Here is a 27,095-nt window from a genome sequence, read left to right on the forward strand (position 1 = left end):
ATAATAGCACCTAATGCTACTTATACCGGTCGGAAGTAAGTAATACGTAATATACGTGCTCGCTCCCCGGTAGGTATTATTACTTAGGAGAGAACATATAAAGTAAATAAAACRGGGACTTAGCTATTTTAYAAATATCTTATRCTTTCTCCTTACGGAGTATRCGTATAATAGTAAAAGGRAATAATAGYATACTCGAGGAATACGAGAGGCGGAATAGCGAYATAGTCTTATTTTCGAAAATAAGCAAAGTAAATATAAAGTATRTAAAAAGGGACACCTRYATTCTACCGAGATAAAACCCTTCTCTCTATAAATAGTAGCCGTATAATAGTACTAGAGAAAGGGTATATACTCCGATTATTAATTTAGTTCTATAAARGAAATAGAATATCTTATAAAAGGAAAAGGGRAGAGAGAAAGAAATAATAARCTCTAGAGCTAGCTYTATACCTACCTCYRAAACYACTTTAGTACTATTATACTACCTAGAGGAGGAGAYAGCCTCTACTATTTGCCTTTTCCCTTACTACGGCTCGCCTYCTTYRYACTTRCCTTACGGGGGAATCTTATGCCCTTATACTAAGGATCTGCCGCATTACCTACTATATTAGGGTTATTACTAGCATTCTCGCTCTATTTATGCTTAAGGATGCGGTCGTTTAAGGTGTTTACGGAGTATAAGTTCTTCTTACTATTCTAGATGCAATTTCTATAGGCACCCTCTATTATATGCTCCTATTTTACATATTCCTACTATTATTAGCTTTAAACATCTTTATATAGGAGGAAGGCGGAGAAAGAGTACCTTCTAAGGGCCTCTACCCTCTTTTCGCTCGTTCTTATTTAGGATCGGCCGGCCTTAGTAGGCGGTGTATTTCTAGTTAATAATATTACCGCTACGAATCTGTTAGTAAGGATGCTCGGATCTTAATTAGAAGTAATTGTACTAACCGGCTCTAGATAATTATCGAGTCTATAGTGTTCTTACGGTCTCTAAGTATTATCTACTTCGCCGGGTCCTAGGTCTTCTTAATTTTCCGGGCGTAGCTACTCTCCGTATCGATTATCTCCGCCTATTCCTTAGTAATATAGAGGCTACTAGTCTTAAGCTAGATTATACTAGTTAGTCTCGTCTAGGTAAGGCGATTATCTTTACTTATATTGCCGTCGTTAACTATAAGGCATAGATTACTATTATCGTCCGACGAGTAGTATATATCTAATAGGTCGACGTCGCCTATACCGAAGCGGCGAACTTCCTTCTCGGTTATTATACGGAGAGGTAGAATAGAGCAAAAAGGGGAGGATAGGTAGTAAGAGTGCTAATTAGAGTATTAAATATAGTAGTTATTAGGAGGACTAGGGGAGACGGTAGAAGGGTAGAGAGAAGAGTCTTATAGTACATAAATATTACTCTTACGCGTATAATAAGTTACTAGTAGGAGTATATGCACAATAGTAGCATTAAAGTAAGATATAGGTAACCGAAACCCGTAATATATTAGGACCGGTAACTAAGTAATAACGGGACGGTAATATCACACACACACAAGCAAATAACGACGWTTATTATATGTAATTGTACGGGCAATTAAATCAATAAGCGAGGTGTGAAATTACTCCACTTAGTAGCGTTAAGCTATATTAGATCGCGTTGTTGCAGGGAAGTCGCTAAAAGTCCACCGTACCTATGCGCCAAGGAAATGGGGTTGACGCGGTAAATGACGGTTGCAATCCATCTTCGCACTTTCTTGTGCGAAAACGGGTGGCCGGTGCGCATGTCGTCTCCGAGAAGCGGTAAACTTCCTTGCTATGCTCTGAACACCTTCTAATATGTATGCCGAGACGCCGGATCCAGACGACTGCGCGAGTCTTTGAGCGATGAGAAGTTCGATGTGGCCGAGGAAGCATTTGTATCCGTCTTCGATGGTTCTCTGGGCTGGCAGACATCTGAACAAGCTGCGATMCTGAAAGAGTCCAGATGGTTGTTGGTCCTCGTCGACAGTTGTGGTCATCCTCTCACCATGTATCATTCATAATCTCTTCACTTGGTGTGTGAGTTGTTGCAGTACGGTACAGTACAGCATCTCTTTGCATTGGAGCTTGTTCAAACCCACAGAGTCCTCTCAAGCATCCTAGTTCTGGGACTTCGGCAGCGAATCAATGCTGGAAAGCGGACTTTGTGGCTATGAGGATCATCAACTGAGACGCTGCACTTGCATCTGAGCTGTCGGGGGGAAAGGAGTCTGTCATGACGAGTGCGTGCAACGATCCTTGCCCTCTTGATCCTTGGCAAGATGGACTATCAATTCTACCTTCACGCGACGGGCCTTGTGAACATGTCGTGCAAAACAGCATTCGACTGCTTTAGCGTTTTTAACGAGAACAGATTCCGATTTGGCAGCGGCAGCGGCAAAGAGAATCCTCACGGCGATCTGACAGCGTTGAACGCTCGTTTTCTGGCGAGGAAGCGTCGACTTCCTGGACAATCGTATCGACGGCCATCTATCATGGAACGAAGTCCTGACACAGCACATTGGATGGAACGGCGCAACCAAGACTCTCGGGTCTTGATCTGATTCTTCCTGCGAGGTTTACTGTCAGCTATGTTGGCACAACTTTGTCAACTTCCAAGCGACATCAGCAGGCTGTCGACCATCTCCATAGCAAGGAAGTCAGTGTCTCCCCGATTCAAGTACAGCAAGCACCTGCAGTAACGTGTATTATCTTCACCATGCTCAGTTGAATCATAATTGCCAAGCCAGTGCCGTCGAAGATGTCAGACGACAGCATGTGGTGATTGCTTGCAACAAAACGCGTCTTTGCTTCCACGCATCATTGACACATCAGAGTCAAAACGAGGTAGGTAGGATGAGCGAGGGCTCCTCGCGACTTACGACCGCGAACCGTATAGAGGTAAGCTGGATTGCCACGAGTCTTGTTTTACCTCGCCACGATGTCATACACCGACTCTCTTCCGCGTAGGAAGGCAAGTGCATGCCGAAGCGTCACCTCGGCCAGCACTGACAGGCATTGGAAACTTGTCCGTTGGAAAAGCTGTTCATCTCCACACAAGACCTCTCCTTCATCGAGGAGGAACGATCCCGCATCTCCTTGGCTCTCTTCAGGCGCCTCCGAAGACGTCAAGATGCCGTTTTTGAGACCCTTTCCGACTTGATTGCTGGACGAGATAGTCGAAGTGGCTAGATACGGAATATTTGCTATTGAGACAACGTAGGTGATGATGATACWCACAGAGGCATTGAAAGGTCACATTCCGTGCCGTTGTATCGGCGACTACCATGTAACTGACCATTGCTATCGACCGCTCTCTTGTCTTTGCTATGGTGAAGATGTTGATGATGAATCTMGCCAGGTCCAAGCGGCGATTAACAATGAGCAACGCAGGCATCTTTGTGGCCTAGCAGGGCGTGAGGGCAGATTGAATTTAGCGTTGTCATTGCGTTGCGTGATGTGTCTGATGAGGAGAACGACCTTTGTTCCTCCCCTGCTCTAGCAAGGTGAAGCTCTTCGATGGATGGTGGGGTCGAATTACGCCCTTCCGTCCGGCGCATCTCACAGCAGTCAATGAAGGTTTCTTACCCACTATTAGAAGCGTTCGAGCTAGAAGTTATCCATGGTATGGATTGGAGAGAAGGAGAGGAGTGGATGGAGACGGAGACAGACTTGATCACGCGCGTATGGTAGCTACGCCGCGTGTACCAAACTCTACGGCCAAAACCAGCTGGCATGATCGGCAATGGAAGACCGCGGCTCATGGTGGAGATTCCCTGCATCACATGAAATTGATTGCCAGCATTAAGGTATCGACACGCGGAGGCGTTTTGGTCTCACGAGCACCTCTCACGCCTRCACACATCATGTTATTCGGGCATTCGCCAGCATACAACGTGATACCGAGCTGAGTACGCGTGATTGTTACATATTCTTCCCACCATCCATTTATCTACCTTCTCTTGAGCGGGCTCCGGCGCAGTTCGTATTGTATAAAGATGGCGGACTCGGTCGGTTCGTTGCCTCCTCACGTGTCGCATATACATTGCGGATATCTGACATGATTCTCGTACAGATCGAGTCTTTGGCCATGCCCTCAACACGGTATGGAAATCTCCACGCCACCAACGTTGCTTCCAATCATTTCATTGACCTTTTCCCCAGGTGAACAAGATCCGGCCCGGCTCACAGAAGCCTCCCTCCACCGATCGACTCGCACTATATGGCCTGTACAAGCAGAGCATGGAGGGCGATGTGGCTCTCATCGCCTCGCGACCGACCTCGCAGCCGAATATCTCCGCCGACACGTTGAAAAAGGAGCAGGAGAAATGGGATGCATGGAAGGCGAATGAGGGTGTCAGCAGGACCGAGGCCAAGCGAAGATATATCGAAAAACTCATCGWCACCATGCACAAATACGCATCCACCACCCCGGAAGCCAGGATCCTGGTGGAGGAGCTGGAGTTTGTGTGGGATCAGATCCGTAACAATTCCAATCATTCGAGTTCCGACAACTCTTCTCCCTTGCAGGCGCTCGAGCGGAGGGATTATATGCATCACTCGAGCAGCTCGGGGAATAATGGTGGAGGAGTTGGCTCCTCGACGGCGGCGTTGGAAGGGAGAAGTAAGGGTTTACGAGTGCTTGCACCGGTGAGTCAAGCCGATGAGGATGAGATTATGGAGGAGGAACGGGAGGAGTTTGTGGATGCGCCCGTGAGCCAGATGGATGAGGGWGATTTACACGATCCCTCCGAACCGGGCGACGATGGTGCTTCAAATGGCCGGTTCGTGGCATCGCAGCGGCAAACGCCTTCCGTCTCCGACAATCGATGGCGAAGGCGAATCGAGTCCTCTTTGATCCGATTGACCACGGAAATTGCTGCTCTGAGGGAGCAACTCGAGTCACGGAGATACTTGTCCTACCAACGCAAAAACAGCTGGCTCGGGTGGATCTTACGTCTTGGTGGATGGGCTGTTCAGTTGGTCGTGGCAGATGCTGTCATTCTATGGCTGGTCATATTGTTCATGCGGAGGAGGGAAGACCGTAGGCTGGAAGGCGCCGTGAGGGTTTTGCTTGGTGATGCCGTCGCTCAGATGCAGAGTCTGGGGAGGAATGTCAAGACACCTGCGTTGCTGAGGAAGAAGGAGTGAATGCTTGTTATTGAAGGTATTGTGTCATTTCTGGGATGCTGAGGATGAAGTTATGAAAGGTGGTCATCCAAGACATTTGACTTCCTCTCTGGGAAGTTGAGGAAGGACCTCGGGAGGAATGAAAGGTGGTCATCCAAGACATTTGACTTCATCTCTGGGAAGCTGAGGAAGATGGAATGAGAGGTGGGGGTCATTGAAGACCTTGAGTTTCATTTCTGGGGAACATTACTGCCGACCTGAAGATTATCTCACGATGATGTCGGCGTTTACAAAGGGACATATGGGGTACTAAATGAAGATTATGGAGATATCACTGTTACGATTATATGAGATGTGCCGTGGCATCGCGGCTAATGTATACGAATGCACGCATATCATTCACTAGTCCTCGATTTTGTGATGAACAAATCCCCCGAGTCGCCTCACTACCTCTCAACTCCAGTCCAATGAGATGGTAGGGTTGTGGGAATCGAGCGCCTTGTCTACCTGTGCTGTCTATTTCGAGACTGTATTGCTTGAAGTACCTAGTCTTTCTGGTAGTTGTCAGACGCTAGATATGCATTCGTCGTTGTAATGCTGTTCTGGGGTCACAAGCTTTMGACCACGTCCTTTGGAGTTGCTGTATGGTGCTATGCAGGGCAGCAAGTGACATTCAACGCGTTACAGAGCCTTAAATTCAGCTCACTAGCGGTCGCTAAGTGATACGGAATAGCAGACATCATGACATGGAAGCAATGGTGATGTTCACAACGATGTTTTTACACAGCCACACTTGTTATACCAGCCTCATCGTCCGAAGTCCTCCCATCGTGCACGGACTTGGACTCAGAGTATTTGACTCTGACATCTTCATCCCTTTCCCTTTCCACTGTCGATGAACGACATTTCAGACACCCGACTACATCATCGCTGTCCACGTCAACACCTCATCGTCATTCACTTGGTCTCGTGTCGAACCACGGACTTCTTCTGGTCATCAACACCAAGCCACATCAAGTCCGGGCGAGAGTCTGCAGAATGTTAGCCCCAGAGCATATGCCATGAAATCGAAGTGTACATACAATGCCCAGCAGCGTCCGCGAAAGTTCTCGTTTTGGTAATGAGATTGAGGTCAAGGTCGGCAATGATCAGCTTCCCATCAGCAGTGCCAGGCTCGGAGAGGATACGACCGTCGGGGCCGATGACGGCTGAGGAGCCTGGTTGGGCAGACCCCATGATCGGTGCGCCGGCGGTCTTCAGCGTATCAACTCCTTTCTGCGAAAGAACTGTCGTGGCGTGCAGCACGAAAGTCTGAGATTCAATACTATAGGACTGGGCTTGGTTCCTGCAACCTTCGACCTGGAAGATAAGGCGAGAAGGTCAGCAGTTGGTCGCAAAGTTGTAAGACCATTCGGTGGAAAGACTTGGGAGCTTTCTTTCCGAAGTGTCTATGAATACTCGGGACCCTGCCCATAGTGAAGTCTGCTATTCCGTCGTGGAGAGAGGGGCTTTACTTACGGACATACCTAGATTATTTTCAGATCAGCAAAAGTGCAGAAACAAGAAATGCGGTTGACTCACTGTAGAAGCCAGGACTGCCATCAACAAACGGATCGAGAGGCGGCCAAGCAGCGATGTGGATCTGCTCTCCCTGCGAGAGCGTATAGTACTTGAGTAGAGGCTGGATGTGCTCCCAGCATGAAAGACTGCCGACCTTGCCGACTTCAGGAAGATCAACGACCTTGGCCAAGCAATCAYCAGAAGCGTCGCCGAAGATTGTTCGTTCCATGTGAGTTGGCTAAGCTTGAGTATTAGGTCGATTTTCTGTCATGATCTCTCCCCATCTTCTTCTCACCTTCAGCTTCCTGCGTGTCATCTGTATCTCTCCTGTGGCGTCGATTAAGGCTTGGGCGATATAGACGCTCTCACCATCTCGCTCTGAAAAGCCCAAAGCTACACTGATGTTCGAATCGCGGGCTGCGTCTTGAATGCGCTTCATCTCGGGGCTGTTGACCTTTAGGCAGTTCTGAACATACTTCGTACCCAGGTCAAAGTCAACTGGTCTGGACCTGGGGTGCGATCTGATCAATGTGTGTTTTGGGGAGTACAAAGCGATCTACATACCAAATCCAAGTAGGATATCTGGATTCTGTCAGTTGGGATTCTCGTCCGTGTTACGTTGGACTCACCCTGGAATCCAACATTCTGGAAACGCTACAATCTTGGCTTCTGCTGCAGCAGCTTCTTCGATGATCTTGATGGTCTTTTGGACCGTTCCCTCAAGATCGAGCCATACAGGTTCATGCTGAGTGACCTGTAGGAGGGACTATCAGCGGGATGAACTGCAAAGCCAATGGAAACACTCACGGCAACGCGAACAGTTCGGGCGGTCGTCATGTTGYTTTGAAAGTCGAAGGTTTACTCTGCTTTTGATGGAATGTAGCGAAGGGCTGTCTTCAGTCAAGGTAGTATCAGTTTCACGACTTGGTGTTATCTTGGAGAGTCGATATAGGTACAGCCAGCGGATTTACTTCCGTTACGATCGTCAGAGCTGAAGACAAGAAGCGGGGTGTCATCAGAGCTTCCGCTCAAACATCTAGACTTTGTCGAACAAGAGTTACTGCAACCCGGTTCGATAAGGCGAGGACCTCCCAATTCGCAGGATCTCCAATGAACCTAGCCGTGCTTTCAAAATCGGGATACTTTTAAGATAAAAGCTCCCCCCGCAAGACGACGTGAAGAACGGTTGTCATTGGCCAGGGACTTCGACTTTCACGTCCAGCGATAACTTTAATACCGCCTCATCTATGAACAGAGCCGCCTTTGCCATTAGGACGTTCGGAAATGCTCCGCGATGATAGCCGCGTCAATCCACATTAGTACCTCCCGCAACACATAGYGATCAAGTGTGATCAAACAACACGAACACAATCTTCACCAAAATGGCATCTGTACTCGAACCAGCTATTCCGGAGCACCTCCAAAAGCCTCGCACGGTACCACTACGAGGGAAGACTGACTATGAACCTCCAGTGCCTGCATACAGTGCCAGATTTCCTCTCGATACAAAAGGGCTAGTCATCGGCATTACTGGAGTTCAAACACGAGGATCTATCAATGCTAAACCGAACAGTCCAGCTTTCAAGGAGATTGTATCTTTCGTTGAGAAGCCAGTGGAGAAGTACAAACCTCGCTATTGGGAAGCTGCAGCGATGACGGACAATCGCGGCGCTTTCAACGAGACGGCCATTGCGTACTGGCAGACCAAAGTGGACTATGAAGGATGGTCTAAGGAAAGTGGATTCGCGGTCTGGTGGGAGTCTCTCCAAGCCGGAAAAGAAAATGGGTGGTTCTTGGAGGTCCTTTTACCATCGATTGATCGATTCGAGACCGTCTTTTCCGACAATTCCGAGCCCGAAGGTGCCGCCTATATGCGATCTGGTGTTTCGGGACCTATCCGGGAACATGTGTGAGCATCGATTTTGGCATGATGCATTTCCAATGATGGTTCTGATCGTTAATGGCAGGTATTGGGGTTCTATGCGAGATCGCATGCCCATTGCGCAAACAGACGAATTGGATGGTGAGAAAGGATTGGCGGCGCGGCAGGATTCTTCGGCGAAGAGGATCGATACTACCCTTCATCAGCGTGTCCGAGTCGCGGGAAAGAAGAATCTCGCCATCATTCGCAGCGGACAGGATTGGTCCAACACCAACCCCCATGAGCGGGAAAAATACCTCACGGAAATGCATCCGGTTCTCGTCACTGGTATGACCTTTTTACGCGACCAAGGCGAAGAGGTTGGATGTATTGATTGCCGATTCATGGAAGTGCTCCCCAAGGATGAAAAGGATGAGAAGAAGACTACTGACAAGACTTTTGGACTGGCTTACTTTGACGAACTCGCATCTTTGGAAGGGTGGAGTAAGAGCCACATCACTCATTTGAATATTTTTGGGCAGTTTATGAAGTATGCGGGCGAATTGCAGGGGAATGTTAGCTTAAGACTGTTTCATGAGGTTATGGTGCTGGAGCCTGGTCAGCACTTTTTTGAGTATGTTGGGTGTCATGATACGACGGGTATGCTTGCTGCAGCGAGGTGAATGGTTAGGTCGAGATTATCATGCTACATACAATGCCAGAGAGATAATCGACGACTAACTAACCAGAGAAACCGTCGAGCCTGGTTCTGTACCGCACGGTAGCCTTGCAGCTGAGGTCGTTTGCTTCAAACCTGATAACGTTGCTCCATCTCTTCCCTTCATCTTTCTTCGATTTCATAAAGTATCTACCCACCGTCAATTCAACTTCGCCTCAGGGGCACCCAAAAATACTCAACACGATGGTCTGCGCGGACTTTTTCGCGCCTCCAAGATTAACAACATGTCAGAAGCATTTCTATAAAATCGGTCGAGGATGCATACATACAAATATCTTAACCCGCCAGCCTTCGGTTGAGATTAATCGAAACCTGCATGCAATACAAATCTGTACGACATGGGCTTAAGTACGACGATGTTGTTGGGGCGTGAGGTTACAAGAAGATTGCTGGTAGGCAAGACGTATCTGTTGTCGTGCACATATATGTATGTGGATTTAAGTAAGTAGTCAGGGCGGCGATTCTCAATATCACTGGGCACAACGAACTTATAACGAGCCGAACAGATTAGTTTCACGTATCACACACAATGAGTCACATATGTGAGAATGAAAAAGAACAAGGCACGATGCATATGGTTAAACTTAGTTTTAATTTCAGAAATGAATTATCTACCCCCTATCCCTCCACAAAAAGCAAAACACACCCCAAAACCCCAACCCCAGCCCTACAAACCGGACAATTCTTCCTCGACGCCACCCAAATCAAAATACACTCGGCGCAAAAAACATGATTGCACGGAGTCCGACAAGGTCTTGTGAATTTATCCTCGAAGCAAATGTTACATTTACCTGATGTGAGTTGTTCTGTTACCAAGTCAGTGCTGTCTTCCACTGTGTGTAGGGAAGAGATTGCTGCCTGGACGTTGAATGTCGGGGTTGGGGAGTCYGGGATTGAGTCGAGGGCCTCCGCGAGGTCGGCCAGCATGTTTGGGCCTGCGACCATGATTGGTGGGGCGAAGGGGGTGTTTGGAGGGGCGGATTGTTGGTGGGTTGGGGTTTGTGGTGGTTGCTGTGGAGCGTCCGACATTGTTGTGGTGGATTGAGTGCTGGGATGGATGTTGACCAGCAGAGATGTTGTAAACCCGGGTGTGGAGTTTTTTTCGCAGTGGGTGAATGATCGTTTTTTGCGTGAGTGGAAGTTGTTCGCGCAGAGTTGATCGATGGTGATGGATGGAGAATTGTCTGGAGAGCATGTTGCGAGCATAAATACCTGGATCAGACATGGACTGTTCTGTAGAGATAATGCTCTTGTTGCTTGAAGACAAGGTCATTATGACTGGACCTCTACTGGTGGTCATTGTCTTGCGAGAGTACTCAAGCAAGAAGCGACGGATGAATAGCATGCCTCACAAATGGATTGTTTATGATATCTGATTGTGAAAGCGTCAGTTTGAGGCGTTGATAATGGAGAGGAAGTTTACTTACAATGGTATTGAACGGAGACCGTATTATGTATTGAGATCAATGGTATAGAGTAGAGGGGTGGTTGTTTGTTGGGTATGGATGTGATCTGATTGTGAAAGGGTTAGCTTGGGATATTGACTATGGACAGGAAGCTTACAATGGTATTGAAAGGAAGCTGCATTATACATTGAGATCAATGATATAGAGTAGAGAGGAGTGGTTGCTCTTTGGATATGGACGATCGAGTCGGCGAGGTATAGTTACCACTCGCAACATAATGTCGATACCATCGTGCAGGGGCAGATGCAATGGCGTCGAAACTGAGCTTCGTCTAGCCCATAGAAGGTTTCTTGATGAGTTCGATTTCGAGACGGTTGACGGTGTCGATTTGTTCATCCACTCTCTCCTTTGCCTGACGAAGTTGTCTTCTGACCTGTCCGGACCGACTTCTGGCTTCTTTGAGTTTGACAATGTCTTTTTGAAGTTCTTTCTCCAAGAATGTCTTTTCATCCGAGTCCTTTGCTGATTCAAGGTCTTCTCGGAGGGTTTTGACATCGTTGGCGACCAGGTCTACCAGAGCGTAAGCCTGGTCGAGGTTTCTTCTGAGAGACTCCATGATTTCGATGAGGGCATGGTATTTGTCAGTAGCTTCGTCTCGCTTCTCTTGCAGAGTTAGGCGAACCATGGCGGCGGATTTGTGTTATGATATTCGGTAGAAATGTGTGTGTTGTCAGGGAGATTGACTTGTATCGTTTTGTGATCTTGACCGGCAAGATGATAAGAATGCAAGGACTGTAGCGATGATGACGGAGGGATCGCAATGATATAGTGGCCATGGCCTTTTGATGCAATGTTGATGTACAAAGCATTGTCTCACAACGTGAGTGAGACAGTGGCATTGCCGAACATGCAAGCAGACGGATTCCTTTGTTGATTTTGAGACCATCCCCAAAGACAGAATTGAGCAAACACCGTCTATCAAGAGCGAGGCTTGGCAGCGGGAGAAGGACGATGTCTCTGTATCAAGGTCAGGGTGTGCAGGCGATTGTAGAGAAAGCCTTTGGGCTATGAACCTAGCTCTTGTTGGGACAGTAAAGATGAAAACAAAGGCGCGGTTGATGGCGTGGAGATGATAGATGAAGGCCACGGCCGGTGGGATTGAAGGTTGCCGGCTCTCCTCGTAGTGGATAGACGACGTTGCCTGCGAACAGGTAGCTGTAGGCACAACACTAAACAGCTTTGCGGAAAGCCAAGTGTAGGTATGATTGGAGGATGCCTTCTTCCTCGGATGATCATTGTGGTGGAAATCACAACATCTTTGAATGCTCCATATCGGGTAGTTCTAGGGTGCATCAAGGTCAGATGTGCAAGCCACTCTACCCTTACATCAAGCAGTTGGGCTCTTGACCTGCGTCTTGTCTTGTTCGACTTCTTCTGGTCTGTCATTTGCCGAGCTGCTTCGTATTTCCTGTGATGCTTCAAGGACAGACATGTGATGTCGTAGACAAAGGCGTTGTTGATGCCGGCCCTCGCAATTCTCATCAAATATTGATTGGCATCATTCACAAGACCCATCAAAAGAATGACCCGCCAACCTGGAAAATCATCCCACTTCCAACCACGCCAGCTCATATTCCCCTCCCTCTCCCACGACAATCATGAATGTGACGCAGTTCATAGCTTCCAATCGGGAGGCGCTCCTCATCGGCGACTACAACTCCTACCGCGCCCAACTCTCCCGCCGACTTCTGGCCGCCCGCAAACGACTGGGCCGAGCAACCCACAAAAAGGACAAGTTTACAGTGAAGCCCATSACCGCCGAGGACATTGCCAGCAATCATGAGTTTGCCCATCTTCTCCTCCTCACCGCGGAGCGGGCATGGGCGCATGCGATGCACGTCAAGACCACCCATACAGCGGACAATGCCGGAAAGGGCATCACAGGATCCACCCGCAGCTACATCATTTCCCGCCTGAGCAAGGCCGCCAAGGTCGCGCGGGAATTCACCGAGCTGTTGAAGGACACATCTACGAGCAAGGCGAATGGACAGGATGTGCTCGAGGCGAGGGCATATCAAGCTTCAATGGCTGGAGCAGAGGAGTTTGAGAAGCAGTCGGAGGGAGAGAGGCCGAGCGATGGCCAGGCTGGTGAGCAGAGATGGCAGGCCTGTCTACAAAGTTACTCGGAAGCGAGGGTCATCTATGCTGCGCTGCTGGAAAAGGAGAAGAAGGATGTCTACAGGGACATCTTGGCCAACACCATCGACCCCACCATCCGATACGCCGCCTACCAAGCTCACATCTCTCGGACCATCCCCATTCCTGCGGTTGCAAAGCGACACTTTCCCAAACGAGACCAGGAGCTTGTCAAGGCTGTGGAGGAACTCGATGCTTATGCGTTGAAGGAGAAGCCGGTACCCAAAACCGACGAGGAAGCACAGGCAGCTCCACAGGAAATCCCCAATAGTGTCACGTGGAGAGGTCGAAAAGCCAACATTGTCGACGCATCGATTGGACAGGCATTGGCAAACGTCTCTGCTGCGGAGGCCCGTCTGCGATCATACCTCTCTTCCAACGCATCCGCCTCCTCCCGAGACAAGGCTGCTGCTTATGACGAAGTTCTTATTGCATCTCAAGACGCCGCAGATGCAACCAAACGTGCCACGGATGAGCTGGAGAAGGAGCGTGTGGATGAGGGTGACTCAAGAATGCAAGATCTGCGAGTCACGAGCCTCTCAGTCAATTATGATTTGGTTTCATGGCGAGTCGGGCGGAATCGTGTTCTGATTGGAGAGGATGATGGCTTGACATTCGAGCCACAGCGCCAGAAGAAACCTAAACGAGCACGCAAGGACGGGACCGAGTATCCTGAGCAGGAAGAGGGTAGGGGGAGGAAGCTCGCAAGACTCCGAGAACGTACTGTGCTCTACGATGCCACGATTCAAAGCATCAACTCCGTCAAAGAACTTCGAGGAGCCATGCGTGATGCTACATTTGTCGAAGAGCTGGATGGAAAGGCCAACTACTTCCGCGCGCTGAAATGTCTCAACATTTCATACTCGCACAGCCTGCTTGGAAATCACCTCAACGCGCTCGCTCTCCTCACACGTGCACAAGAGCTGATCTCCCAATCGTCACCGTCATCCGAGAATGCATCCGAGAATGCGCCACCTACTCTGGACATTCAGACGACGAGCGCACAACATCTTCAAGCTCACACTGCCGCTCTATCCTCTCGACTACACGCCATTGTTGAGATGCGTGCACTGGAAGCCAACTCCGCGAAAGCTGCCGCGAAGAATATGACATCTGCCGCACCATGGGTTCAGCGGTTGAATGATTACCCGACACCAGGCACACAGGTTGATCTGAAGAATTTGGTCACCTATCCACCCAAGATCGAGCCTGTTCCTGTGAAACCACTATTCCTGGATGTTGCGTTCAATTACATTGAATATCCCGGTCGTGCGGCTGAAGTTGTGAAAGCTGCCCCTCAATCCGCACAAGTGAATGGAGGTGTGGAAGAAAAGGTCGCTGCTGCACCGCAGAAGAAGGGGTGGTTTGGATTTGGGAGGTGATGATGATGAAAAGTGCTGCCATGGTATGAGGGAGGATGYCGTGGCTGTTTGATATGATTGTCGAGCTGTACTGTACCTCACCTCAGATATGAATGGCTACCAGCATTCCCCACCACATCAAGGTTGTTAATATGGGTAGCGAGGCCAGCGTACACGTGGGCGGTAAGCTATACTCAGGTTGCAAGGCATACGTAGGTGGACGTCGTCGCAGATCAGCAGACGCATCATCTTGTGAAAAGTCTCCACAAAATGCAGCTGTTGCGTCGAACGATACCTCATCAACGACTTCACATGTTAATCGGTAGCATTTTCGGAAGAATTCGCCCCTCAAAAAGTGCCCTTGGCAAACGACTTGGCGGCGTGGGGACGTCACCTCCCCGTGGGAGTTGTCTGCGGAGTGCCAGCACCATTTTCCATGCTAAATTCCCTCTCGCATGCGGATAGCACGGCCTTGTTACTTCATGCGCCAATACGCCGAGTAGTGACTACCAGACAGTCTGTCTGCTGATGAAAGATGATGATGGAGAACCTCACTACAGCTATATATGGCCTGAGTGCCAATGCCTCTTCTTTCTTCCTCCCCTCAGTTTCCTTTGAGCCGTTTTCAAATATGCTCTGCCAATTCCTCTCCGGAGCAGCTCTTCTGGCGACTGTATCTTCGAGCGTGGTGTTGAGTACCAGACAATCTGGTGTTGAGGAGTCTCCGGGATATACGGCCAGCAACGTCCAGACGACGGAGAATGGCTTGACAGCTGATTTGGTTTTGGCGGGGCCGGCTACGAATAGCTTTGGGAAAGATATTGAGAATTTGAGATTGATTGTTAATTATGATACTGGTGAGGTGTTGTACCATCCCTTTCATCATAAAATTCCAGAACTGATGGATGAGAAACAAACAACAGCCAAACGTCTGCATATCAAAATCGAAGACAACCCGACAATCGCCTATCAAGTCCCAACCTCCGTCTTCCCAACCCCAGACAACTCCACTTCCGTCCCAGCAGACGCCGCCGATCTACAATTCTCCTACGAAGAATCTCCCTTCACCTTCCGTGTGACACGTAAATCAAACGCCGAAATCCTCTTCGACTCCTCCGCAGCATCTCTGGTATTCCAAGACGAATATCTCCGTCTCCGCACCTCTCTGCCCCAAGCCCCCAACCTCTACGGTCTAGGAGAACATTCCGATACTTTTCGATTGAATACCACAGACTACACGAGGACGCTCTGGTCGAGAGATTCTTATGGGATTCCTTCTGGGAGTAATTTATATGGGAATCATCCGATTTATGTTGATCATCGGGGAGATAGAGGTACAAATGGGGTGTTTTTACTCTCCTCTTCGGGAATGGATGTTAAAATTAATAGGACGGAGAGTGGGCAACAGTATTTGGAGTATAATCTCTTGTCTGGGGTGTTGGATTTGTATGTTATTGCTGGGCCGAGTCCTATTGAGGTTAGTAGGCAGTATGCGGAGATTGCGGGTCTGCCGGCTATGATGCCTTATTGGGGTTTTGGGTTGCATCAGTGCAGGTATGTTGAAGATTTATTTTTCAGGTTTGAGATGCATGCTGACGATTGGAGTTGTATAGATATGGTTATYGGGATTTCTATGGCGTGGCTGAAGTCATTGCTAATTACTCTGCTGCGGGTATTCCGCTTGAGACGATGTGGACTGATATCGATTACATGTTTGCGAGATTCATCATGACTACTGTAAGGAAGGATAGCTGGTCTTCCAACTACATTAAATACATACTGACAGGATTTCTAATAGGATCCTGATCGTTTCCCGATTGAAAGAGTCAGGGATATCGTGGACTACCTTCATGCTCACGATCAACACTACGTTGTCATGGTCGATGTAAGTCTCCCCCCCCATCCCAATCAACATCAGAATGTGGTTCTAATTCTCTCCAGCCCGCCGTCGCATACAACGAGACCAAGTATGATGATCTGGCATACCCTACCTTCACCACAGCTCGAGATGAGGGTCTTTTCATGTACAAGAATGGAGAGATTTATCAAGGAGTCGTCTGGCCTGGCGTCACTGCTTTCCCGGATTGGTTCCACCCCGGCACGCAAAAATATTGGAATGATGAATWCTTGACTTTCTTCGATAGGGATACCGGAGTAGATATCGATGCTCTTTGGATTGATATGAACGAGGCGGTGAGTTATCAAAGGACAAAATCGTGTCACTCCAGCCAACTGACTCTTCCCCCTTCCTTCAGGCGAACTTCAACTWCTTCGGCGATGATGTATACGAATCCGCCATTGACCGCGGCATGCCTCCCCGTCGACCAGCTCTCCGATCCCAACCACGCCTCATCCCCGGTTTCCCACCCGAATTCCAACCCGGAGCACAACCCTACCCCCCAGATAATTTCGCATACGCCCCACCCTGGCTCGCAGCTCCCAGTGACCCAAACGCAGTATCCAAACGTCGCGAACCCTCATCCTCACAAGCTCATCAAAATCCCTCGACGAAGAAGCGCCAAACCCCAACCTCACAATCRAATACCAATCTAATCGGCTACCCAACCCGCAACTTTCTCTCCCCCCCCTACCGAATCTCCAACGCCAATACCATGTCCCCACTAGGCGGTCTATCCAACTCAACCGCAGACACAGACATCATCCATTATGACGGCCACGTAGAACTCGACGTGCATAATTTATACGGCTCCATGATGTCGACTGCATCCCGCAAAGCCATGCTTGTTCGTAGACCCGAGAGACGGCCTTTAGTTGTCACTCGCTCGACGTTTGCGGGGGCGGGAAGGGATGTTGCGAAGTGGTTGGGGGATAATTATTCTACTTGGGAACAGWACCGGAATTCTATACAGGGGATGTTGAATTTTGCGGCGATTTTTCAGGTGAGTTGTTGCTGATGATGTGGAGTGGGATGGTTTTGAGAAGGGGAAGTGCTGATGAGATTTTTTTCTTTGTAGATGCCGATGGTTGGTTCTGATATTTGTGGTTTTGCTGGGAATACGACTGAGACGCTCTGTGCTCGATGGGTTACATTGGGTAAGTACCTACCACGCATACCAACAGATTTTCATATCAAGAATCGCCAAATCCACCATCATCCTCATTATAATCAACGCTAACCCCCCCCCCAAAAAGGCGCCTTCAACACCCTAATGCGAAACCACAACGGCGACACCTCGATCCCCCAAGAATTCTACCTCTGGCCCACCGTCGCCGCCGCAGCCCGCAACGCCCTCGACATCCGCTATCGTCTCCTAGATTACATCTACACAGCCCTCCACCAACAAACCCAAGACGGAACCCCCCTCCTCAACCCGCTYTGGTACATCTACCCCCTCGACCCCTTGACTTTCCCCAACGACCTGCAATTCTTCTACGGAGACGCTTTGCTCGTTTCCCCCGTTACAGAAGAGAATTCCACTAGCGTACAGATTTACTTGCCTGAAGATAGATTCTATGTCTGGGGTTCATGGGAGAGAATCGAGGGGAGAGGGGAATCTATTAATCTTACGAATGTGGGGTTCACGGAAATCCCGCTACATATCCGAGGAGGAAAGATTATTCCTTTACGTTCGAAATCAGGGAATACTACTACCGCGACGAGGAAATTCCCTTTTGATATCCTTATTGCTCCGGGGAGAGATGGGAAAGCTAGGGGAAATTTGTATCTTGATGATGGGGATTCTTTGGTGCAGGAGGGTACTTCGGAGATTCGATTTACATATGAGAGGGGGGAGCTGGCTATCACGGGGAGTTTTGCATATGAGGCCGAACCTTTTAAAATTTCGAAGGTTTTGTTGTTGGGGGGTGAGGGGGGAAGTGGTGCTCCTTCTTATAGGAGGGAGGGTGGGATGGAGAAGAGGACGGATGTTGGGTGGAGTGAGGATTTGGGGAAGGGGGTTGTTATTGCTGAGATTGGGGAGGTGGTTGATGGGGAGATGGTTGTTAGTTTTTAGATGCGTTGGAGATGTTGAGTCGTAGATGAGGGGGATGTGCGGTTATAAGATGATGAATTTGGAATGGGGAGTTTTTGAAGGTTCTGGCGGCTTTTGATTTTTCGTTCCTTGGAGGTGAATTGTCGTGCTTGGGTATATCGTATTGCATTGCTAGAAAAATTTCATGATGTGCATGCGAACGAAACAATAGAACTTCTTATATTAGCAATTTAAACATCCGTCTGATGTGGAGAATGATCACAGAATCGAACTACAGCTGCTTCTAAGCTACACCTCTCGTAAGCGGACCCACTCGAGTAGCTAGCTACTTATACACGACATAAAGTAACATCTAGTAAGGTATAGTTACCGCCTACCGTAATTCTACAGAGTTGTCGTAAGTACTTAACTAATTATCCTTTTGAAGAAATATTATTAAGTACCTAAGTAAGATAAATACTAGGTAGGAGATACATATTCAGAGTAAGTACTATATAATATAGTCTACCCTTCTACTCTTTTAAGTACTCTATAGATCCCCTTCTAAATTCGCCGGCTAGGGAATATGTAAAATTTACAACGGAATAGTATATATACCTAAGCATATAGTCTATAAATTTTAAAAGTCGCTACTTCTCGTAGATAGCAGATAAGGAGGAGGAGGAGGAGTGGAGGAGGGCTAGTAGTTATAAGCTTGGCATATCACATGAAATCCCAAGGTGCAACTTCTTACCTAGAGATTGATTACACAAGTACTTCATTTCGAGTACCTGCTTCCATTCCATCTCTCACAAACAGACACTCCTATATCTCTTATACAAACACTCATCATATCAGCGACTAACTGACTGACATCCCCCTTCTACAAATGTAATCATTCCGGCATTGGATGTGGACACCCAACATATATGTTACTGTACACTCTTTCATTCCAATATATCTACACTCAAACCCTCATCTCCTCCATCTTCGCAGCCAGCTCAGCGTTTCTAACAGCCGCCAAACCTTGCATCAGGTCCTTATGCATGGTTCCTCTCACATCTTTCAACGCCCCCYGCTTCATCTCCTCCAAGGAGACTTCCCTCCCCTCCCTGTTCTCGGCTTGCTTTTCCCTCTTCTTGAGTTCCATCTTCACGCCCTTGGCCCCACCCTCGATGCGGGTGAGTTTATTCTTCAAGGTCGGATGCGCGACCATGCCCATTTCCCTCCTCCGCGCCTCCACCTTCTCGGCAAGGGTGGGTTCGATGGAGAAGGATTGCTCTCTGCTCTTCCATCCCACCGCTTTGAACTCGGCAACTTCGAGGAAGGGATTCTCGTCATCGGCGCGCGGGGCGGTGTTGCGGACCATGCCCATGGGTTCGTGACGCACGAGTGCGGGCCATTCGGCGGCGTATTCGGCGTCCAAGGTGTTGGCCCAGCGGACGGTGACGCCCTCCCCATTGAGGGCAAAAACGGGGGGGATGTGCCTTCGGATGGGGTCTCCGGGGCGGATGTATGTCTTGGAGGCGGAGAGAGGGGCACGGGTGAGTTCGGGGGGGAAGGAAGGGAGGAATTGGAACGAGGTCCAGATGATTTCTGGTTGTGGGGGTGTTGGTTCTTCTTCTTCTTCTTGTGGTGATGGTGCGGGTGGAGCAGGTTTGCCTTCCTTTGCTGCTTTGGCTTCAGCATTCTGTCGGGCGTATTCCCTTGCTCGACGAGCCTTTTCTTCGGCCTCTTCCCTCGCCTCCCTGGCGGCCTGGGCCTCTTGCTTCGCGCGGGGAACGCATTCGGCGGCGAATTTCATCTTGCCCAATTGCAGCTGGGCGGCGTCAACCTTGCCATTCAACTTCCTCCATCGTCGATCCCGCTGCCGAGCATCTCTCATGCCCGTCCACTCCTGGATCTGGCGCTCCAACTCCTTCCTCGCCGCCCCATCATCGCGCTCCCACTCGTCGGCCAGCCGCTCCATTTCCATGATTTCCCGATCCCTCGCCGCCTTGGCGCGCTCCAACTGCTCGGCCACTTTCTTCTCCTGCARCAACAAGACGGCGGCCAGATCGGCAATGGAATTGGTCTTTTGATCCATGACCATCTGCGTCCGCATCTTCCACTTGCGTCGGGCAATCAAATCATACGGACTCTCCTTCTTACTCCCACCTCGCCGATCCAACTTCTTCTCCAACGTCTCAATTTGCTTGGGCGTGTAGGGGATACTCATCGCTTTCGGCGGCTCCCAATCCACCTCGTGCAACGTGCGGAAATCGCGCAGCATTCGATAGGCCTCCTGCCCTTGAGCCACGCCATCTTCGCCTTCGGGGAGTTGGAGGGACCAGAGCGGGCGCCAGAGATCCTTGCGCAGCTTCGGCGGGTTGTTGTTGGCGCCCGTGTCCGGCAGTTGTTGCAGTTGGCGGTGTTGCAGCGCGCGTGTCAGCGAATACAGCACTTGCTTCGTCTTGACGTTGCAATACGCGTAGATGTGTTGGCCGGGCACGACATTGCTATGCCGCGGGCGGACCATCGTGGGTTGATGGGGGTGGGAATTGATGCATCAATCGATCAATCGATCWATCCATGGAGGTGCATGGCACTCCCGCGGGGAAGCCTGAGGCAGACATTTGTCTTGGCAGATCTATCCTGAGGCAGACATTTGTCTTGGCAGGCATATCTCTACATCCAGTCTCCTCTCATCCTTCGTTATCATCATCATCATCATCATCACCATCATCATCACCATCATCATCGTCACCATCATCACCATCATCGTCATCTTCATCCCAGCATCATCAGCACCATCAATCCATTCCCATCAATCCCATTCCTCCATCACAAAGTCACAATCAACCCCGCAAGAAGTCCACACAATCCACAAATCGACAAACTCCCCACCAAAATCAACACGGCCCACTCCTTCTTCTCCCGCCTCGTAAGAAAAACATCGGCCTCCAAATCCCTCTCCATCCTTCGACTCACATCATACCGACGAGTATGTAACTCCACTTCCGGAGTGGAAACATGTKCTTCCTCCGGTCGTCTCAACCCATGCGTACCCTCAAATTGTTCATGTCTCAAAGGCAAGTCGACCGAAGGATTGAACCAGCCCGGTCGATGATTGTCTTGGTGTTGTAATTCCACCCTCTTCATTCGCAGAGCATCATTCCCAGGAATGAGTGATGGATGTGGTTCAGGTCCCTGATGACTGAGATTGCGGCTTTGGCGACGCTTGTAGAGATTTCCCAAGGGGACATCTTCCACTTCCACCATCTGGCATTGTCCTCCGTCGCTGGGTATGTGGCTCGTCGGACTGATGCTGCTGGGTGACGTCTCCCGTTCTTCTGCCTCTCTACCATGGGCGTCAATATTGTTTGCTAGGTCGACGTGGTGGGAGACCTACCGTGTGGCATTCGGATTGCGATATGGTGTTCCGGGTGCAAATGGCATGGCTGGAAGGTATGTTTTGCGCTCTTTCGTCTGTCTTGGTGTATTCCCTGCGATGATTGCGAATACGAGGTAGAGGAAAGGAATGAGTGTTTGTCATTTAACTTGACCGACCTGCAGAGCTCGGGATATGAGACATGCAGTATGCGCGCTGCCGTTCGCATCCATCACGTACTCTGAGACATGCATTGCAATCTCGTACATTTCGGAAGAGATGGGAAGGAGACCAGAAAGAGTTTCCAGCGCGTGTATGTGTGTCTGTCATAGGTATTCATCCATGAGTGCGGCCGGTAAAAAGAATGACGACTTTCATCAAATCCCAAAATCCCACTGACCGCGCTATACTCACCGCGCTATACTCTGCTATGCCATGCAATGCAATGCAATGACAGCATCATCAAACATGGTCAACGCCATCGGGTTATATAGCAGTCAGCAAGGATCAAGGATCGCATCCCTGCCTCTGGACACCACGTTACTACTGCTGTTGGAGGAAATCGAACCCCGCGATCAACGAGAGCATGTATATATATACTGTGTACAAGTAGCTTACGTTCTCGCTCCTCTTCCTTCTGCAATTCCAATCTTCGAGTCCAACAGGAAAAAAACATCACATCACATCACCTCCCTACTACCATCATCATCCCTTGGGTACCACACAAGCAACAAAAATGTCCGTCTACCACCTCGTCCTCTTCCAAGCCCTCCCAGCAGCCCAATCCGAAGATTTACAGAATGTGAGTGTCATGAAAGCAAGATCAAATCAAATCATGACGACCTAGACATCGCCCTAAAGTCTCATTGAAACCATCCCGATCCTCGCCGTCTTCCCTCCTTCTTCCTAACCAAACAACCACACGCAAATGCTAATGGAGATTTTTGGTTAGATCTTCACCAACATCCTCTCTCTAAAACAAGATTGTAAAAAACCGGATGGAAGCATATATATCAAATCCGTCGCGGGGGGGAAAGCTAGAGTTTCCGAAGGGGCTCCGGTATGTCTTTTTTTCCCTCGCCTTCTCCCTTACTTATAGCTATTCTCGAGATGGAAAAAGAAATCGCAAGACTTGTTAGAGATTGAAAACTAACGCCGAGGAAAATTTGGGTCCAATAGCCCAACATGAAAACCCACGCCTTCGTGATCGAATTCGCCAACCTCGAGGATTTGGAGTATTATAATCGAGAGGATGTCGCGCATACGAAATTGTTGGAGGTTGTCAAGGAGAAGTGGGTGGGGTGTTTTGAGGGGGCGGAGTTTGTGGATTTTGTTGATGGGGTGGGGGTTTAATCTGACGAGATGTACCGGTAACGGGAGGAGGTAAGGGAGGAGGTAAGGGAGAACGGAGGATATAGCAAGGGAGTACAGGATAAGATGGACTCTAACGGAGAGAACGTAGTTACTCCAAGAGAGAGAGAGGAAGATATATAGAGTATAAGATCTCTCTCTTGCTCTTCTTCCTACTCTAATCTATCTCCTAATTCCAAATTACTGCTCTTAGACATCGCTATAGACTTCCCCAATTAGTTCCTAGCCCTCTCCCTTAAAATCAACATATTACGAGTTATGTACCCGATTAGCATCTCCTATGTAGTATACTCCTCCTATAAAAAATCCTCCTAATAACTTATCGACCGTTTAAAAGACCGCTAAGGCAAACTTCTTATACTCCTTATACTTCAAGAAAATACAGTTCTATACTCTATTACTCTTACTTCCTTCTCTAGAATTCCGCGTCTCCTTTACCGACTCTCCTCTCTGTGACTAGGAGGTCGCTAACTATTAAACAGGAGACGAATATTCGAGGATCTTCTTCAACATCTTATGTATTCCATGGCTGTCTACTGCTGTAAGGGTTCATTACCGTTTACAACGACGCTGCTCTAGAAATAATTCATGAATCATCCCCTGAATCTCTAGACAGCGCCCCTTTCTGACCGACAATGCTAGAGAAATTTGCTGTAATACTACCCTCAAAGACTACGAACGATCTTGATCCGTCAGTCGACATGAGACAACTGGATCCGTTGGCACCAGTACAGTACAGTAATCTTTGTTATTCACCGTCGCTTACCGCATTCTACACGACCGGTCTGTGAGCAACGCCCCATCTCTTTTTCGATGACCAGAACTCCATGCATTTGAAGCCGCCCATCAGACCGCAGACCGCACTTTCCAAGTCTTGTTGCCATGTCTGTAGACTTTTACGTTTACTTCCCCATTCAAAGAGAAAAAAAATGGGGGAGGGGAAAGGAAAGTCCTATACCACGTTTCTTTCATTCCATCAAGACGCCTTCTCTGATCATCCCCTCTCATGATCATCCCCTCTCAATCCTTCAATCACGTAAATCCGCTCAAAATTCCTCCCCAGTCCACCATCCAACCCACTAACTACATCTCCCCAGGTTTCCGCCTCGTAGCAAACTTACCCATCTCCCCAAACGCCTCTCTTCCACTCGGCGGCCACTGCGAAAGAGCAGCGCGTGGAATTTGCTGCGTCGTCGTCGAAGAAGCTCCTCCACCCCTCCCATAATCAACAGACGACATACCACGTCTAACAACCCCCCCTCCCGTCTGAACTTGCACTTGCACATTCTCCTCAGCATGAGCCGTCTCACAATGAAAATTCATGCGATCAACCCCATCACCATCACCACCATCCTCCCCATCAAAAATAACAACTCCACAAACTTCACATTCAAAAACCATGCGGACTTTCCACTTCTGTTTCTCGACCTTCTGTTTCACCATAGTTTCCACTTTCGCCTTTCTTTCTTTCTCTCTCTCTTTCTCCCACCACGTCGAGAAGATGATGATTCTTGTGGTGGCTATACCCACAAACGGCATCCGGCCAGAAACAAGTCGGAGTTTCGTTCTGGCAGGTTTGGACTTGCACTCCGCCTSGATGAGCACGTTGCACAATCATAGGGAAGAAATGGTGGGCGTGACGACATGCTGCTTGGAAGGTACAATCGCCATTGGCCCAGAATCTGCAGGTTTGGTTTTTTGTGGTGGGGGTGGGACGAGGGGGTTTGCCGAGGAGGGTTGTTGTGGACTTGGAATTTGTTCCTAGGGGAAGTGATGGTTTGTGTTGTTGCGTGCGTGGGGAGAGGACTTCGTCTGCTGCTGCGAGGGGTGCTTGGGGAGGAGTGCTTGGGGTGACTAGTTTGCCTTTTGCGTGGGGTGTTTGGTAGATTTCTGACGCAGAGGCGGATTTTGGACTTTTGGGTTCGTCGCCCTTTTCGGAGTCCACCATGTTGTGATTGTATTGTGATCTGAAGGTGGGTTTGTAGAGGTGTATGTCGTAGTGGCTGGCAGTCTTCATGTYTTTATACTAAAGACCAGTCGAGTGGAAGTTTGCTAAAACAATGAAAGGAGCTACATGAAAATCGTGTGGAAAGTCCTAGCTACCACCAAGAATAAGAAGCCCAAAGATTCCACCCGCTTTGAAGGATGTGCTGCTCGTACTTTCTCAGAAACGGAAATATCGATTGCATTGAGTTTTCTGATTCTCAGGGACGGCGGCATTTTCTTTGAGAATGATAGGATTCTGTGAGAAAGGTTTGATAGACATGCTGATTCGACAGTACTTTCCGGCATACACAACAAAGTCAAAAACGCATTCTGTTTGATCTAAAGAAGATCTGGAACTTCTCTCACAATACCTAACCTTCCATACTCCCATACCGCAAATCTGGTGTTGAAAATCTCAAATGTAGTTAAGATAAGTCCATGGATCAATCAGTTCAGCTGCTGAACAAGCTTCTTGACAAGATATCCAGTAACATGCGGAACCGTATCATAAGGACCCTCACCAACACCAGGTTTCAGCACGATTTTCTCCCACGCTCCCGCCTCGATCAACCACGTATCCGTAGGGCGAGTGATGTCACATCCACCAAGCATATGTGGCCAGATGAGATTGAGCGCCTCTGTAGTATTGAATCAGTCAGTACAAATCAACTCAATCAATCAATGTAGTGTAGGATGTAAATCGACAAAACTCACGCTGCCAATAGTCGACAAAATACCCCTCATATCTAGTCTTGATATGTTCATACACCAACCACGTGCCTCCAGGTTTCAACAACGGATACAACTCCTTGATAATCAACTCAGGCGTAGGGATGGAACAAAGACACTGCACAGTAATAATAGTATCAATCGAACTCATCTCGATTCCTCCCTTGGAATTCAACTCCTCGGCTCCACACCCAATAATCTCATAAACATCTCCCAAACCCGCTTTGATGGCATTCTCGCGAAGATATTTGTGTAAATCTCGATTGGGTTCCACGCCGTAGATTTTCGTAATGGAGGGATTCTCGGCGCGAGCGAAGAGATAGAGCCATTGACCGGATCCGGGACCAATGTCTAGACATACGCCGCTGGCGTTGTTTTGTAGCAATGGCATGACTTTGGGTCCGGCATGCTCTCGCGATCGAGGGCCGAAGAAGTTCCAGAATTTGGCGAACCAGGCTTCTTTGAATGCTCCTGGGGAGAGGAGGGTTCTGATTTGGAGGTGGAGGAGGAGGGAGATGATTGTGGGGATGATGTAGTAGGCGCTGAATGCTAGAATGCGGAGGGGGAAGAGGAGGTTGAGGGGACCGGGTGGTGGTGGTGATGGTGGTGATGGGGGTTGTTTGGGAGGCATGTTTGTGTCATGTAAATATGTGTATTGTATACGTGAGGAGAAGATGAGAAAGGTGGAGTTGAAGAAAGGTGATGTTGACAACGCCCCACTTTGCTTATCCAAGTAAGCATATTGCACCGTTACCTTGGCGAGCCGATGTCGCTTTCTGTGGACGTCACAAGGCTGGGAAATCCGCACGAAAGGATGTGTCTGAAATAGATGGATGTTGTATTYGTGAAGATGCTCCCATACCTTCCCCAAGCGGATATTGTCAAGAGTGTCGTTGCCGCCGCCGGATGGTGCCGAGACTAGGCAAATGCTTGATGTTGATTAAACCTTCCTTGGCCGTTGATATGATGTGCAGGGGCCGAAAAGATTGATWTTCTCCGCGCACGTTGAGCTCCACTCTTGTTAGATGAACCTCGCGTCGCGTCGCGTTCGACGATTCGACGACAATTCTTTCCACTCCATTTCCTTCGCTCGCTCGCCGTCCGGCTGTAGTGCGGCACGGCATGCTCGACTCGGCCATCTTTTAGTGAGATCAAATGTTGATCGTTTTTGGAATCCCCTTCAATCTTTTCTCTAATCTTTCTTCCTCTTCAATTCCCCCAATCATTCTTCAATCTTCCTCGTGTGCAGCGTTCAAAGCGATTTCCTCATTCCGCCGCTTCTTCCAGTGCTCTTGCAATATATTTCCCGTCCAATTCATTGGCTACGACGCTGGAATAAAGTAGAGCCGAATGCTGTGCGACACCTGCCTGCCGGTGAAATCAAGTCTAGTCTAGACCAACAGCAGCAAACACCACTTGCCTTCGATCTTGCACCT

General features: G+C 48.9%; 10 protein-coding genes; 5 read left to right on the forward strand and 5 right to left on the reverse strand.

The window, feature by feature from the left end:
- Positions 1-4,016: 4,016 nt before the first annotated feature.
- On the forward strand, positions 4,017-5,169 carry RCC_04783 (related to endozepine; the record flags this gene model as incomplete). XM_023770060.1 has 3 exons in its annotated part: positions 4,017-4,032; positions 4,094-4,122; positions 4,183-5,169. 3 exons carry the CDS (start codon positions 4,017-4,019, stop codon positions 5,167-5,169), a joined length of 1,032 nt encoding a protein of 343 aa, XP_023625828.1.
- A 936-nt stretch (positions 5,170-6,105) lies between these two features.
- On the reverse strand, positions 6,106-7,545 carry RCC_04784 (related to aliphatic nitrilase; the record flags this gene model as incomplete). XM_023770061.1 has 8 exons in its annotated part: positions 6,106-6,179; positions 6,231-6,507; positions 6,667-6,674; positions 6,730-6,946; positions 7,004-7,217; positions 7,273-7,290; positions 7,338-7,462; positions 7,516-7,545. The coding sequence occupies 8 exons, from the start codon at positions 7,543-7,545 to the stop codon at positions 6,106-6,108; spliced, it is 963 nt and encodes a 320-aa protein (XP_023625829.1).
- Positions 7,546-8,090: 545 nt separating this feature from the next.
- Positions 8,091-9,252, forward strand: RCC_04785 (uncharacterized protein; the record flags this gene model as incomplete). XM_023770062.1 has 2 exons in its annotated part: positions 8,091-8,617; positions 8,676-9,252. The coding sequence occupies 2 exons, from the start codon at positions 8,091-8,093 to the stop codon at positions 9,250-9,252; spliced, it is 1,104 nt and encodes a 367-aa protein (XP_023625830.1).
- A 674-nt stretch (positions 9,253-9,926) lies between these two features.
- On the reverse strand, positions 9,927-10,653 carry RCC_04786 (uncharacterized protein; the record flags this gene model as incomplete). XM_023770063.1 has 2 exons in its annotated part: positions 9,927-10,114; positions 10,167-10,653. 2 exons carry the CDS (start codon positions 10,651-10,653, stop codon positions 9,927-9,929), a joined length of 675 nt encoding a protein of 224 aa, XP_023625831.1.
- Positions 10,654-11,045: 392 nt separating this feature from the next.
- RCC_04787 (uncharacterized protein) lies at positions 11,046-11,399 on the reverse strand (the record flags this gene model as incomplete). The annotated part of the gene is made up of 1 exon (XM_023770064.1): positions 11,046-11,399. The coding sequence occupies one exon, from the start codon at positions 11,397-11,399 to the stop codon at positions 11,046-11,048; it is 354 nt and encodes a 117-aa protein (XP_023625832.1).
- A 973-nt stretch (positions 11,400-12,372) lies between these two features.
- RCC_04788 (related to signal recognition particle 68 kDa protein) lies at positions 12,373-14,292 on the forward strand (the record flags this gene model as incomplete). Its single annotated transcript, XM_023770065.1, has 1 exon — positions 12,373-14,292. The coding sequence occupies one exon, from the start codon at positions 12,373-12,375 to the stop codon at positions 14,290-14,292; it is 1,920 nt and encodes a 639-aa protein (XP_023625833.1).
- A 514-nt stretch (positions 14,293-14,806) lies between these two features.
- On the forward strand, positions 14,807-18,245 carry RCC_04789 (related to Probable alpha/beta-glucosidase agdC; the record flags this gene model as incomplete). XM_023770066.1 has 8 exons in its annotated part: positions 14,807-15,128; positions 15,195-15,825; positions 15,885-16,008; positions 16,070-16,156; positions 16,213-16,464; positions 16,527-17,171; positions 17,247-17,325; positions 17,425-18,245. 8 exons carry the CDS (start codon positions 14,807-14,809, stop codon positions 18,243-18,245), a joined length of 2,961 nt encoding a protein of 986 aa, XP_023625834.1.
- A 925-nt stretch (positions 18,246-19,170) lies between these two features.
- Positions 19,171-20,721, reverse strand: RCC_04790 (uncharacterized protein; the record flags this gene model as incomplete). Its single annotated transcript, XM_023770067.1, has 1 exon — positions 19,171-20,721. One exon carries the CDS (start codon positions 20,719-20,721, stop codon positions 19,171-19,173), a length of 1,551 nt encoding a protein of 516 aa, XP_023625835.1.
- Positions 20,722-22,309: 1,588 nt separating this feature from the next.
- RCC_04791 (uncharacterized protein) lies at positions 22,310-22,926 on the forward strand (the record flags this gene model as incomplete). XM_023770068.1 has 3 exons in its annotated part: positions 22,310-22,375; positions 22,526-22,633; positions 22,753-22,926. The coding sequence occupies 3 exons, from the start codon at positions 22,310-22,312 to the stop codon at positions 22,924-22,926; spliced, it is 348 nt and encodes a 115-aa protein (XP_023625836.1).
- A 2,451-nt stretch (positions 22,927-25,377) lies between these two features.
- Positions 25,378-26,290, reverse strand: RCC_04792 (uncharacterized protein; the record flags this gene model as incomplete). XM_023770069.1 has 2 exons in its annotated part: positions 25,378-25,568; positions 25,645-26,290. The coding sequence occupies 2 exons, from the start codon at positions 26,288-26,290 to the stop codon at positions 25,378-25,380; spliced, it is 837 nt and encodes a 278-aa protein (XP_023625837.1).
- Positions 26,291-27,095: the final 805 nt, after the last annotated feature.

The sequence above is a fragment of the Ramularia collo-cygni genome, assembly GCF_900074925.1.
Source record: "Ramularia collo-cygni strain URUG2 genome assembly, contig: RCC_scaffold06, whole genome shotgun sequence".
Taxonomy (NCBI): Eukaryota; Fungi; Ascomycota; class Dothideomycetes; order Mycosphaerellales; family Mycosphaerellaceae; genus Ramularia; species Ramularia collo-cygni.